The 15,283-nt window shown below is 33.4% G+C and overlaps 1 protein-coding gene across 1 annotated transcript; it reads left to right on the top strand.

Moving 5' to 3' along the window:
* The first annotated feature begins 12,540 nt into the window (after positions 1 to 12,540).
* LOC104897775 (uncharacterized) lies at positions 12,541 to 14,928 on the top strand. The gene is made up of 3 exons (XM_010684722.4): positions 12,541 to 12,979; positions 13,083 to 13,350; positions 14,439 to 14,928. The coding sequence occupies exons 1-3, from the start codon at positions 12,853 to 12,855 to the stop codon at positions 14,656 to 14,658; spliced, it is 615 nt and encodes a 204-aa protein (XP_010683024.1). The 5' UTR covers positions 12,541 to 12,852; the 3' UTR covers positions 14,659 to 14,928.
* The last annotated feature ends 355 nt before the right edge of the window (positions 14,929 to 15,283 follow it).

Raw genomic sequence — 15,283 nt, 5'->3', positions numbered from 1 at the left:
TTTCGGTAATTTTACCCCACTAATTGTATTGCCTCAAAATGATGTGGTAGTGTATAATTAACTTATGAAGTTACTTCTTTCAAAAAAAAAAAAAAAAAAACTTATGAAGTTACTATTTTGGTAATTTTTCCCAATTAATTGTTGTTTTTGGCCCAATAAAAATCTAATAATATTCTGCAAGAGGTAACTATAGTGAATGTTAAATGTTGAAAAATGTACTATTTACAAGTATTTTTGAGAAAGATATGAATTTTTGTGTGACATAGACATACTAGTAATTATCTGAACTTCTATACGTTGCCCATAATATACTTAAAATCGCCCAAATTTATGTATGAATGAATTATTATGTCCTTGTGTGTTTTTTACCAATATTGTCAGTATACTGTCAGTGTCAAAAGTATTAGAATACTGGTTATGCTGAGAAATGACCATTGCATATACTTTCTCCGTTCCATAACAAGTGAAACACTTCTGTGTTTTATGTGAGCTTTTTTGAAGAAGTGTTTCACTTATTATGGAACGGAGGAAGTACTTCATTCGTTATTACTTGCTGTATTTCTCAATTCATAGACTCCTAGACAATTTTTGGAGAAGAGAGAGGTAGAGAGTAAAAAGAAAAGGGACCCATGTGAGAGGAGAGAATTAGAGAGTTTATTGTCCAAAAAGGAAGTGTAGCAAGTAATGTGAAACTTCATACAATAGAAAGTGTAGTGAGTATTATGAAACGGAGGAAGTACTATTTAGAAATAATGAGAAAAGAATTTCCATATTCTTAAAATAATAAATAGAGAAAATGTCAATTACTTCCTACTTCATAATAGGTCACTTTCTTAAAAGTTGTAAATCACTCTATCTTAAACACGTTTATTTACTATTGCTATCTCTTGCTTATTTAGATGAACTTTATTACCCCAAAATGACGTCGTAGTGTATATTTTTGTTTATAAAGTTCTTTCGGTAATTTTACCCCACTAATTATATTGCCTCAAAATGATGTGGTAGTGTATAATTAACTTATGAAGTTACTTCTTTCAAAAAAAAAAAAAAAACTTATGAAGTTACTATTTTGATAATTTTTCCCCATTAATTGTTGTTTTTGGTCCAATAAAAATCTAATAATATTCTGCAAGAGGTAACTATAGTGAATGTTAAATGTTGAAAAATGTACTATTTACAAGTATTTTTGAGAAAGATATGAAATTTTGTGTGACATAGACATACTAGTAATTATCTGAACTTCTATACGTTGCCCATAATATACTTAAAATCGCCCAAATTTATGTATGAATGAATTATTATGTCCTTGTGTGTTTTTTACCAATATTATTTTACTAACACTTTACTTTATCATTCAAATTTTTACTGTATTTCAAAATTCAACTCTCACTTCTCTCTAAATCCTAAAATTACCGGCACTCATTGACATTCTCGATCTTCCATCAAACCCAGCCAAACGTCATTAATTAATACGGGAAATGTCGTCGTCTTTCCTTCTTCCGAGGTATTTTTTTAACGCTTACAAAATAACGAACGTGTGGCCAGAAGGATTGGCCCATTGAACCAACGTCTGGCCAGGACGATGGATCCATGGGTCGAACGTGTGGCCAGAATGTTCGACCCATGGACCTAACGTCTTGGCCAGACGTTGGGCCTATGGGGGATCCTTTTGGCCACACGTTCGATCCATGGGTCCATCAGACGTTGGTTCAATAGGGCGCTGCCAAACCTACGTTATATGAAATTAGTTATTAAATATTTAATAATAAACTTATATTAAAATTAATTTGGTTAAAATAACGTTTAAATATTTTGATTTATTTATTTGTTTTGAATATTTTGATTATTTTTTAAATTAACGATAATTTATTTGTTTTTTCAGGAGCTTATTAATGATGGAATTAATTATAATCGATATTTCGACAATTGTCCGATGTTGTCGAGTGGTGTAGGAAGATTGCTCTTGAATTCGATTTTTTTTTGTGATAACCAGTCACAAAAAGAGTTATTAATACTTCCTCCGTTTTTTTTTAGATGTTACACTTTCCATAAATTGCATGTTTCTAAATAGATGTTACACTTTTTTTATTTCCTAAATTGGAAAGTTTTCTGCTGTAAAATTACTCACTTACCCTTACTTATAAGGGTTAATCAAAATTAAACTAACTTAATTTAACCTTATTATATACTAATTTAAATTAATTAACCTCTTCCCTTCTCTTCCACCACCCCTTCCCTACCACCTCAGCTGCCCCAACCCTTCCCCCACCTCGCAGCCTCCTTACCCACCACCACATAAGCCTAGCGAACTCCCACCACCACCCCACCATCCACCCGAAATCGCCACCCACCCACCCACCCGAAAACCCGACCCCCACCCACAAAAACCTTCCCCACCACCCCCACCCACCGAAAATACGCAATTTTCTTCGCGCAAACCACGTGTCCCCCATTTTCGGCGCGTGGTTAGGCTTTTCAGTGGCTGAGGTTTCGCGTGGGTAGAAGTGGGGTTTCGCGTGTGTAGAAGTGGGGTTTCGCGTGGGTAGAAGTGGGGTTTCGGCGAGTGGTTAGGGTTTTCGGGTGGGTGGGTGGGTGGGGATTTTAACGGTGGGGTGGGGTTTTCGGGTGGGTGGGTAGGGATTTCGGTGGGTGGGTGGGCTTTTCGGTGGCTGGGTGGGGTTTTCGGCGGTGGGTGGGGTGGGGTTTTCGGGTGGCTGGGTGGGGTTTTCGGCGGGTGGGTGGGTTTTCGGGTGGCTGGGTGGGGTTTTCGGCGGGTGGGGTGGGGTTTTGGGTGGGTGGGATTTTCGGGTGGGTGGGGTGGGGTTTTAGGTGGCTGGGTGGGTGGTTCGAATTTCGGGTGGGTGGTGGGGTGGTGGTGGGAGTTCTCTGGGTTGCTGGTGTGGTGGTGGGGAACCCAAGTTGGGGTCCTCTTTTCTCTCTCCTCCCTTTCCTTAAACCCCATGTTAATCCTCTCATAATCCCTTCTCCAATTTTTGCCTAGGGAATCACAATTTTCAAAAGTGTAACATCTAAAAAAAAACGGAGGAAGTATATAGATTGTGAACATGGCAAGAAAAAAGAACTTTGTGATTTCAGTTCAGCAATCAGGAGAAAAACGAAGAGAAAAGCATGTGGTTGTCCATTTCGGTTGTTACTTGTCCCGATGAACTATTCGTATTGGGTTGTCAAGACTAAGGCGGAATATGGGTTTCATAATCACCCAATGATATTATACTCATAGAGTCATCGACAGATTAGCGGTCTCAGTCCCGGTGCGAAGATGTTAGTTGGACAACTAACTGCAGCCCATGTGAAACCACGTCACATCATGAAAGTCATTAAAGGTGCATTTCCGTCATTGAAGCCTAACATCAGACACATTTATAATTGTAAAGATTTGTTAACAAGGGAGAGTTCAGAAGGTAGAAATGCAGCTCAGAAGTTTTTTCATCAGGCTGTTCAAAGCAATTATCTGTTTTGGTTTGATTCGGACGAGATGGGTAAGGTGACACATACATTCATTGCACACGCGACGCCCCGTGAACTTAGTCCGTACGTACTTATCCGCATGTTACTAGACAGTTGACGGAGATCAGAACTTCGTTCAACATGCGGATACGTATGTACGGACTAAGTTCACGGACGTCGGATGTGCAATGAATGTATGTGTCACCCTACCCATCTCGTCAAATAATTGCTTTGAACAGCCTGATGAATAAACTCCTGAGTTGCATTTCTGCCTTCTGATCTCTCCCTTCTTAACAAATCTTTACAATTATAAATGTGCCTCATGTTAGGCTGCAATGACGGAAATGCAACTTTAATGGCTTTCATGATGTGCCGTGGTTTTACATGGGCTGCCGTTAGTTCTCCAACTAACTTATTCGCATCGGGATTGAGACCGCTAATCTGTCGATGACCCTCTGGGTATAAATCATTGGGTGATTATGAAAACCATGTTCCGCCTTAGTCTTGACAACCCAATACGAATAGTTCTTCTTTGGGACAAGTTACAACCGAAATGGACAACAACATGCTTTTCTATTCGTTTTTCTCCTAATTGTTGAACTGAAATCACGAATTTCTTTTTTTTTGCCACGTTCACAATCTAGATATTGATAACTCTTTTTGTGACTGGTTATCACAAAAAAAAAAAACCGAATTCAAGAGCAATCTTCCTACACCACTCGACAGCATTATCACGAGTATTAAATTGAGGACACTTGTCGAAATATCGATTATAATCAATCCCATCATTAACAAGCTCCTGAATAAAAACAAATAAATTATCGTTAATTAAAAAAAAATCAGAATATTCAAAACAAATAAATAAATCAGAATATTCAAAACAAATAAATAAATCAAAATATTTAAATGTTATTTTAACCAAATTAATATAAGTTTATTACTAAATATTTAATAATTAATTGAATATAACGTAGGTTTGGCAGCGCCCCATTGAACCAACGTCTGGCCAGGACGTTGGACCCATGGGTCGAACGTGTGGCCAGAAGGATCGCCCCATAGGCCCAACGTCTGGCCACACGTTCGCCCTATGGATCTAACGTCCTAGCCAGACGTTGGGCCCATGGGGCGATCTTTCTGGCTACACGTTCGTTATTTTGTAAGCGTTAAAAAAATACCTCAGAGGAAGAGGAAGACGTCGACATTTCCCGTATTAATTAATGAAGTTTGGCTGGGTTTGGTGGAAGATCGAGAATGTCAATGAGTGTTGGTAATTTTAGGGTTTAGAGAGAAGTGAGAGTTGAATTTTGAAATACAGTGAAAATTTGAATGATAGAGTAAAGTGTTAGTAAAATAATATTGGTAAAAAACACACAAGGACATAATAGTCCATTCATACATAAATTTGGGCGATTTTAAGTATATTATGGGCGACGTATAGAAGTTCAGCATAAATATTACCCCTAACGTAAATACTATCTCTCAAAATTTATTATGAAATAATTATTATTAAAACTTGTCCTTTTAAAAAATAATAATTATTAATAATCTCTTATGATAAACAATTTAACAAAAAATAATAGATAGTAATACAATCATTTAACATATAATAGGCAATAATACAAGTATAATACGATATAATCATTGTGGTACTCTAATTAAAATTATAGCAATAACATAATCAGCTAATAATGATATAAATAGGAAAATAATGGATAATAATACAAATATTTATTGATCATTGACTATTTGAACCTTATTGAAACTTATTGGACCTGGTTAGAGCTAATTGGAACTTATTGCTCCTAATTGAAATTTATTGTTTCTAATTGAAATTTATTGGACCTTATTAGACTTGATTGAAACTTACTTGATTTGAACTTATTGTACCTTATTAGACCTAATTGGATCTGATTGAAACTTATCTGAGCTGAATTGAATGTATCTGAACTAAACTGAACTTATTAAACCTGAAACTTAATTTATTAAGGTGAAGAGAACGCACCCTTATTAAAGCAGATTATACCTAACTTTATTTTCCTTCTAAAGGTGGAGGTCCCAGAGGAACAAGCCATAAGTCTTAAGATATATATATATATATATATATATATATATATATATATATATATACCTTTGATATTTATCAAACAGGCTAACTGCCATCTATTGCGGAACAATTTTATTGCTCCTGTATCCTAATTATGTCATGGCCGAAGTCTACATGTGCCACTGATAAGTATAACTAATACCTCGATGGGTCTAACATACTAGTGATAATCTTGGCCACTCCCTTTTCCCCTTAAAGGAGGAAAGAATAAGTTATGTAGGGTACTAGTGTTGTTTGCACTGATTGGAAATGTTTAGTGGTAGGCCAGCTAGGAAGCCTAATTACATAGTGCAAATATTGTTTATGTGATGAGCTTTTTTCCTCTTAATTATGAGCTTTTTTCCTCTTAATTTAACAGTTATCAGCTTTAAAAACCAAGAACATGTATATGGTGAGATAAAATGTCATATTAGATCAGTTACTCTTACTGAGGTATCGTTTGGTTGCACTTGGGAAGTTAATCTTCCCTTGATTTTTCACTTTTCATGAAATTTCACTTCCTAGGAAGTAAGCAAAATTGTTTTGTAGGCTATGGGAAGATGGAATTTCCATGGGAAGTGACACTTACCTAGAGGGAACTAGGTAAGCAACTTCTCCCATTGTGTGGGAAGTAAATCTTCCTAGGAAGTTCCACTTCCTATGCTCTAGTTAAACAAACATCTTCTTATACTTGCACTTCCTAGGAACTTGCACTTCCTAGGAACTTACAATTCCTATATAATTGGATATCAACCAAACAAGGCTTGATTAACTCCATCCAAGTATATAGGCCAAGTCATTGAGACTTTGAGATTGCTGAGGAAATAGGTAAGGAAATCTTTGGAATATGCGAATCTATGAATTATGATTCCGAGATTACAAGATTCGTGCTACTTTTTTGTGCTCTATTAGTTTTTAATTAGTTACAACATTTTGACTTTTACGTCGCAAGTTCAAAATTTTAACTATCAACATGTTTAACTACTATGAGCTAAAAAATTGTAAAAAAGTTCATGTTTTGAAAATTTACATTGCGACGGGTATAATAATTTTTTAAAAAACTTTACATTGGGATGAATATGATCTTTTTCAAATCTACATTTTGACGAGTATTATTATATTTTACATAATAACATTCTTTTAATATGTGTATGTGTATGTGTCAAAGTATTGCAACTAATAAATTATGGAGAAATTTGTAATCATTATTATTAATATAACGTTTGTTCTTTTCATCCGTTTTTTTACCAAATTATAATTATTTTTGCTTAATAAAAACTGGCACCAATTCTTCACTATTATTTTTCTTACACAATAATATTATTTCTTGAATATAATTTATTTTATTGTTGAACTATCTTGTACAAATTTCCATTTGCAATGGAAAAAAAAACTTATACTCCTTTTCATAAAAAAAACTTAACACTAGCACCTATTAACACACATCACTTTAAATGATTGATTGTGATTTACACACAAAGAAAAATTTTAATCAATTGAAAATTGAGATCTTGTTAATTTGTCTCAACCTATATTATAAGAATTCTAGGCTCCTATAATTTGAAGTTTTTAGTAAGGAAATATATTAATGATAAAAGATATTAGCTTCTTTTTGCATTCAAATAATCCAATCATTTTCCTTTAGTAAAGTAAGTTGAAATACCTTATAAGTAGGCGGGAATATAGGAATCTATACTAATATATTAAAAGGCGTGCGTAAATTAGGAACGGTACCACGTGGCGCTCTCCCTAGGAAGTTTTAGTTCATGTAATCCATGTACAATGAAAAAAATTAGAAATTGCATAGTATAGGTTTTGATCCCGTGACCTCAAGTTCATGTACTAAAGTTTTAACCACTAGACCAAGTTGTATTTAGTGATATCATATCAAAGTACAATATTAAAATGAAAATTTTCTTATCCGAGGCATAGCCCGGGCCTAATAACTAGTTCTTTTTGTAAAAGGTGAGACTCGATCCCATGTGATACTAACACCACTAGGGTCTAGGCACCCATCCGCTGCTAAGTTATTATAGATATCTTAGGTTGTGTTTGGTTGGAAGAAAAGTGTCTTTTAGAAAAATTATTTTCCTCATTTTTTTAGTATTTGGTTTGGATTAGATCAAGGAAGGAAAAATGTGGGTTGAACTTTATTTTTCAAGGGTGGAAAATTACTTTCCCTAGCAAGGCAAGGGAAGCTACACTTTTCCCCCACTCTATCAGACATTAACACAAGACAAAGGATTTTTTTTTTTATTATTAGGAAATTAAGTCAACTCAAGGATTAACCCCTACAAGGCTACTAACCGATAGGAAACACAAACACATTGGTTGGTAAGGCATGCATATCATGCTAAGGAAATACCACAACATAATGTTGGGGGTAAGGATCGAACCCCTGATCTCAGGGGCCAAGGGGGAGCGTTCTACCCACTTGAGCTAACTCCTATCCTTACAAACAAAGGAAAATTGATTTGAAGGAAAGCTACTTTTCTTGCAACCATACAAATGAAGATCAATCTAAAATTGAGTTTTCCTCTAGAAAATAATTTTCATGGAAAACCATTTTTCGTCCAACTAAACACACCTTTAAATTTTACTCCCTTCGTTTTTTTAATTGTTACATTTTCTTCAAATGGTTGTTTCTTTTTAATTGCTACATATTTCTTATCTAACGTACTTGTCCAACATAAAGTAATACTACCTCTGTTTTTATTTAGTTGCAACAATTTCTACTTTTAGATGTTTTTTTATTAGTTGCAACATTTTCCTTTTTAGGAAAGCTTTTGGGATAATTTGACTATATTACCCTTACTTCACCTACTTTCCTCATTTAATTACAGTACTAGTACCAGGGGCAAGTGAGTCAATTATACTCTTTTTTTCTCATTTCTTAAAGTTTGTGCAAAGAGGTGAATGTTGCAACTAAATAAAAACAGAGATAGTATTATAATATTTGTTTTTCTCTTTTTCCACCTAAAAATACTACTTTTTCACATTTTTTTATTATTTTACATTAAATAGGTTGAGAAATACCATCCAAAAAGCTCGAAAGTGACATTACCTATATTATTGTATTTGTTGTACATACAACACTATAGCATTTAAAAAAACGGAGGGACTATAACAGATAGTCGATAGAGTAGTGAAACTAGGAATGGCAACGGGTCGGACTTGGACCGGATTATGCATAATCCGACTCCGACCCTACAGGAAGTCGGATTTTAAATCTGAGTCCGACTCCGACATCCGACTCCGATAATCCGACTCCGACCCGACTTAAAATCCGAACATCCGACTCCGACCCGAATCCGACATCCGACTCCGATAATCCGAACATCCGACTTTCTTTTTGAACGGTTTTATATTAAAAAATAAAAAAAATTGTATAATACAAAAAATGTAATCATTACTAACAAGTAACAATCATATCTTCATATGACAATAATTTAAGTTTAACTAAGCATATAAAATCAAATAGACAAATACATGATTAAAAAGAAAGGTCCATTAAACATAAAGTTCTCAATTTCTTCCAAATCAACCTACGGTCCATACAACAATAACAATCTTCATCCCATGAAAACTAATCAATTAATTACATTAATTTTTCTTCTACTTTCCATGGAAAGTAAACATCTTCATCCAAGTATTTAATCCTCAACTTTAATCAACCATGGCCAACACAAACCTATACAATAAAGTCATTGTAACTTGTAAGTGTCACTATAATTAAAATTAACTAAATACACAAAACATAAACATATAAAATTCACCTTTTCATTCTTCCATAGCTTCTACATCTTCATCATCATAGATAGGTGCACATTCAAGACTACCCTTGGTAACATCTAGAAATTATAATTATGCTACATTAGTATTATGTAAAATGTAGTGACTAAGGATTGGCTCTTGTTCTTTAGAAGATGGATTACTAGATCCTTCAATAGGACTAGATGAAACTTCTTCCATCCCTACATACAATGATACAAACAAACAACATTTCAACTTGATTGTATACGAAAAACAGAAACTGTAAAACTACACCCACATGAAATTTTCAACTTAACTATAAAACTACCAAAATTGTAAAATCCTAAACAATCCTAAACTAAAAATAGTGAAATACCCACATGAAATTTTCAACTTAATTACACCTCAAAAACACAGAAAGAAAAACAGCACAACAACCTTTATCATATACGAAAAACAAAATCAACTCTAGAAGAATGCTTAATGATATTTGTTACATTATCATATATGAAAAACAGAATTAGTGATATTTACTTAACAAACTTTGTAGCAGTATCATTTGCCATCATCAAACTAGAGAAAAAGAAAAGAAAAAGAAGAAGAAAAACTTGTATACATTATACGAAATAACTGAAAAATAAAACTTGAACTTGAACACAACAAAAAAGTAATAAACCCAACTCAACTATAAAACTAAAACTTAAAAAAAAAAAAAAAAAAACTGAAATAATAAACATGAACACGGTTTTGCGGCGAAGAAGCGTTACCTGCTTGCCGGACTTCGTGGAGATGATGATTCGTTACCTGCTTGCGTGAAGCAGACGGCCAGCCGTTGATTTTTTCGGCGTTTTGAGCGGTGGTTGGGGGGAGGCGCTGGTTTTAGAGTGAGAGTGAGGGTTTGAGGGAGGTGGTAGGCGGGTGACTGATAGTTGAGAAATGAGGAAATTTGGTTAGGGTTTGAGGGAGGCCCGACTTCACTTCACTATTTTCCAAATGAGAATTTTTTTACTTCTTTTTTTTTTGTTTGAATTAAAGAAATTTAATTAGTGATTTTTTTCTATCATTTCTTGTATATTAAAAAAGTTACTTTATAAAAAAGAAATTTGGTTAGGGTTCTTTTTTTTTTTCCTTTTATGTCTTTATGAAATTATGATGTATAACAAATTATGGTATAAAAATTGACCCAAATCATCTACTAAGCATAACATAAATCATATTGGATCGATATATAGAAATGTCTTATTGTGTTGCATTCCCTTAATGTCGATTCATAGTAATCAAAGGTGTAATAACATATCTTTTTGTCATATCATGAGTTATACGTTTGTGTTTTATGTATGAACAATTATTTCGAGTCATATAGCCTTTAGTTAAAAGTTGAGGATTATTAAGAATGAAAGGTTTTATAACTAGGTAAATTGAGTATATATAAATTAGGTCTTGTCTAATAAAGTATACAATTATTGTAGTACACACATAACTATACTAAAGATAATATACAGAGTTTTAAATTAGATTTAGCTATTTACACAGGTCATAACTCATAAGGTTTATAGGGTAAGACTATTAGGTTGGTCCATCATCGAATTGAGTATATATAGGTAAGATCTTGTCTAATAAAAGTATATAATAACTTTAAATGATATCGTAACTCATAAGTCATAAGCATATGTATTATAAGTTTGAGAAGTTTGACAACCTGGTAAGCGTCAACTATCACATCACACACCAGTGGCGGATCCAGGAATTGAGCCACGTGGGTTCGGAGTAAACATAAATTTCAAATTACATTTTACTATCCACAGTTATATTTTTCAATGAAAAGGAAAACTTTCAACAACTGTATCTAGCAAAGCTTTAATTCTTTATTACATTGTAACAAAAAATTAAAAATATTGTACTAATAAAAGATTATCAGTATCTTATTAACAAATACAGAGTTATAAAACGGACTACGGGTTGAGTATCAATTATTACGATAGTTTTCATTAAATTAAACTATCAATTAAGTGTTGAAAGTAATTATATATCTAAGATATAAAACAATGAAAAAAAAGAAATATTAGCAACTAGCACACTTTTTATTACATATTATATAAATATACGAGCAGTGAATCAAATAATTAACATCGTGTTTCACTTAGTGCATGATTAATTGGAGAATGGGAAGAGAAGGAAAAATTACCTAAGTTCATTACCTTTTGATGTATTAATACTTGGTGGGAGGGTGAGATTTATAGATATAGAGGAGACTTAATTAATGAAGGGAGGATTAAAAATTGGAAATACAAGACCAAAAAATAAAACATAAACTATGGACCTTTATTAACAAAAGATAAGGAAAAAAGAAAGGAAAAAAGAAAGGAAAAAAAGAAACAAAAGAAAAAAACAAAAGAAAAAAAAAACAAAAATCAAGAACTCCTCTAAGTCTAAGGAGTAGAACCCGCGACCTTGGGAAATTTTGTCACACTAACTTTACCATTAAGGCAGATTACCATGCGTTGAATAATTACGCATGTTTTTTACATATCCGCTCCTTATTTCCTTTATTTTTCAGTTTTTACTCCGGATCCGCGTGGGTTCAGTTGAACCCACTGAACCCACGCTGGATCCGCCACTGACACACACATACTACATTCGAGAGTACTGTCATGTCATGACTCATGTGGCAGTTCTACCTATGCATTTTTCCTTTAATAGGAACGCCTTTGTATATAAACTAAGACGAATTGCCTTTAAAATTAAAATCAAACCGAGAGTATACATACATTATATATACATTAATTTTTTTAAAAATAAGACTAATTGCTTCAAAGTCGGAGTCGGAGTCGGATGTTGGGCCGGATTATGTCGGAGTCGGACATCCGTCGGAGTCGGATCGGAGGTGTCGGATTTTTTATGAGATCCGACTCCGACCCTACTCCTACTCGGAGTCGGACTTTTTAATCGGAGTCGGATGCGGATTTTTTTTTTCTCGGAGTCGGCTCGGATTTTTTGCCTCGGATCGGGGCGGAATAGGGTCGGATTCGGATTGAATTGCCATCCCTAAGTTAAACAAAAGTAAAAGAGTAAATATCAATGGAGTAAAAGAGGTGAAAAAGTAAGAAAAAAGAGGATCCGTAAAAAAAGCCTTTGCAAGAGGCAAAGGCAACAAAAGACACCGCGACATTTTAAAAAAAGAAGATTCCCTCGCATATTCCTCTTCCCGCACCCCGAAAATCCCCAATCTTTACCTTCTTCTTTCTCTATCCTTGATTCCTATCATCACTTTTTTCTGTTTCATTTCACCCTTTTCAAAATCTCTAAATCACCAAAATCTCTAAATCACATCATATCAGATTCAATCTTTCTCTTTTCTTCAATTATATACTTTCATCTTATCCATATAAACCACAATCAATCAATCCATTCATCCCACAACTTCTTCTTTTTTTTTTATTTTCTCTCTCCTCATCAACCTTCAACTACTTCCCCAATTCTTTATTCAAAAACCCAGATTCTCTCTCTTCAAAAGAAAAAAAGAAATTGAAGCTCAAAAAAGCATAACAATGTCTTCAACTACTCTTTCTGAATTAGAACAACTTCAATTACTTCATAAACTCAACGTTTTTCGCATCCATGGCCGTGATAAACGTGGTCGTAAAATCCTCACTATTCTCGCCAAATTCTTCCCTGGTATGATAATAATTTACATATTCAATTTATTTTTATCAATTTATTATTGTTCTTGAATTAATTTCATAATTCTAATTTTATTTATCTTTTGTGATTTTTGTAGCGCGAATTGTTAGCGTAGAAGTTGTGAAGAAATACTTAGAGGAGAAAATTTACCCTAAATTGTTGAAAAAGGGGATTTTCTCTGTCTTATACATTCATACTGGTGTTGAAAGAGGAGATAATTTTCCTGGAATTTCAGCCCTTAGATCTATCTTGGATCATATTCCACCGTCCATTCAAACTAATCTTGAATCCATCTATTTTCTGCACCCTGGATTTCAGTCTCGTCTCTTTCTTGCTACAGTTGGTCGCATCTTCTTCTCTGCTGGGTATGCGCACTTTAGCAATTTCCTTGTTTTGTGACTATCGTACGCTTTTCGTTGTGTAATTCTTATCTCTATCATGATTGGTTTGGTGTGTTAAATTATTTTGTTTGACGAGTAGTTATTGGTGCGCTTTTTCTTGACATTTTTTTTGGGTGCATGATAGCATGATCTCATCTTTGAACGAAATATTATATTTAATTAATTGTGGTTTTGACGGAGTTGATCTCGAATGGATGGTAAGTTGTCTTGCATGATTTCATCTTTAAATGAAATATTATATTTCATTAATTGTTGTTTTGACGGAGTTGATCTCAAATTGATGGTGAGTTGTTTTGTTTTTCTTATTTTGAATTGATCTGGTACACAATAATTTATTATCAGTTTTTATTTGATATAGTTTGTTTGTGTACAATCTTATTACGATTATTATTATATTGAATAGATGAGGTGTACAATAACCTTTTTAACAATTGTTTATGGTAGAAAAACGAATATTAATACCACATTTTCAAGTATAGCCAAAATCTTAAGGGTATATATGATAATCAAACTCTTTTTTGACTATCAATGATAAAAAGCCAAAGTTGAAGGCTACAATTGATAATTTCCTTTTTGTATGATGATAATTTAATTATCTTTGTATAGTCAGTTTTTTGTACGATAATTTCAGTTTTTGTATGAAATAGTCTGTTTTCGTGTGATGAAAATCTAATTACCGTTGTATAGTCATTTTTTTGCACGATAATTTCAGTTTTTGTATGAAATAGTTTGTTTTTGTGTGATGATGATCTAATTACCTTTGTATAGTCGGTTTTTTGCACGATAATTTCAGTTTTTGTATGAAATAGTTTGTTTTGGTGAGATGATGATCTAATTACCTTTACATAGTCAGTTTTTATATGATAATTTTAAGTTATTGTATGAAATAGTATGTCTTCATATGATATCGTGTTTTATATGTCGTGAATTTTTGTATAATATAAGTCGATTTCTTTGTCACAATCTATTTTTGCGTGATATAGTTAGTTTAGATTCACAATAAACCATTGTTTTATTATCATTGATTGTGGGTGTGGATGTGTGTATGGCAGATTCTACGGAAAGGTGAAGTATCTAAACAGGGTGGATTTTCTGTGGGAGCATATAAGGAGGAATGGAATAGAGATTCCTGATTTTGTGTTTGATCATGACGAAGACTTGGAGTACCGTCCGATGATGGAATTTGGATTAGAGAGTGATCATCCAAGGGTTTACGGCGCGCCATCTGTCGATTCGCCAGTGGCGACGTACTCTACGCGCTGCATCTCGTAATAATACTAGATCTGTCTCATTATTAAGAAGAAAACCCCAGAAAAATAGCAACCAGATTATGGGATAATTTTGTGTTGAAGTTGGGTTTGAGTATATGTGGAATTTAAGTGTTAGTTTTTAGTGTTTCTTTTGAAGTTTCTTCTTTTCCGTCCTTTTATTTTTTTTGTGGGAAGAAAAGAGAGAAAATTTGTCATGAAAAAAAGGGTTTATGATTGCATGTAAATATGTTATGTTGAGTTTTATCAAGAAAGAAAAAAAAATAGTTATGGAGATTGTGGATGTTGTATTATAAGATGAGAAAATCTTGAAGAGATGTCAGCGGTGGAAATCACCATATATTTTTTTTTTTATTTCTTTTTAGTATATATTATATGCTCGTATAAGACTTCATCTGTTTTTTTTTTAATTGATCCCTTTCCTTCAATTGAGCCTTTATATATTCCATTATTGATAATCAAAAATTATAAAAAAATATTATTTGAAAATGTACAAGAGTTTATATATTCATATTTTTCCTTAATTACAAATACTAAAAGATAGTCAAGTCACATCTCTGAATCTCTATTATATATCGATATTGTTTAGTAAAGGAGGGAGAGTCTTGGGTGGAGTTTTTGGTTCCAAA

Source organism: Beta vulgaris, chromosome 6 (assembly GCF_026745355.1).
Source record: "Beta vulgaris subsp. vulgaris cultivar EL10 chromosome 6, EL10.2, whole genome shotgun sequence".
NCBI classification, from domain to species: domain Eukaryota; kingdom Viridiplantae; phylum Streptophyta; class Magnoliopsida; order Caryophyllales; family Amaranthaceae; genus Beta; species Beta vulgaris.
This window is presented reverse-complemented; position numbering and strand designations above follow the sequence as displayed.

Coding starts and splice junctions, on each gene's coding strand:
- LOC104897775 (XM_010684722.4), top strand. CDS start 12,853: ATGTCTTCAACTACTCTTTCTGAATTAGAACAACTTCAATTACTTCAT. Junction 12,980..13,082: donor TCTCGCCAAATTCTTCCCTG/GTATGATAATAA, acceptor TGATTTTTGTAG/CGCGAATTGTTAGCGTAGAA. Junction 13,351..14,438: donor CGCATCTTCTTCTCTGCTGG/GTATGCGCACTT, acceptor TGTGTATGGCAG/ATTCTACGGAAAGGTGAAGT.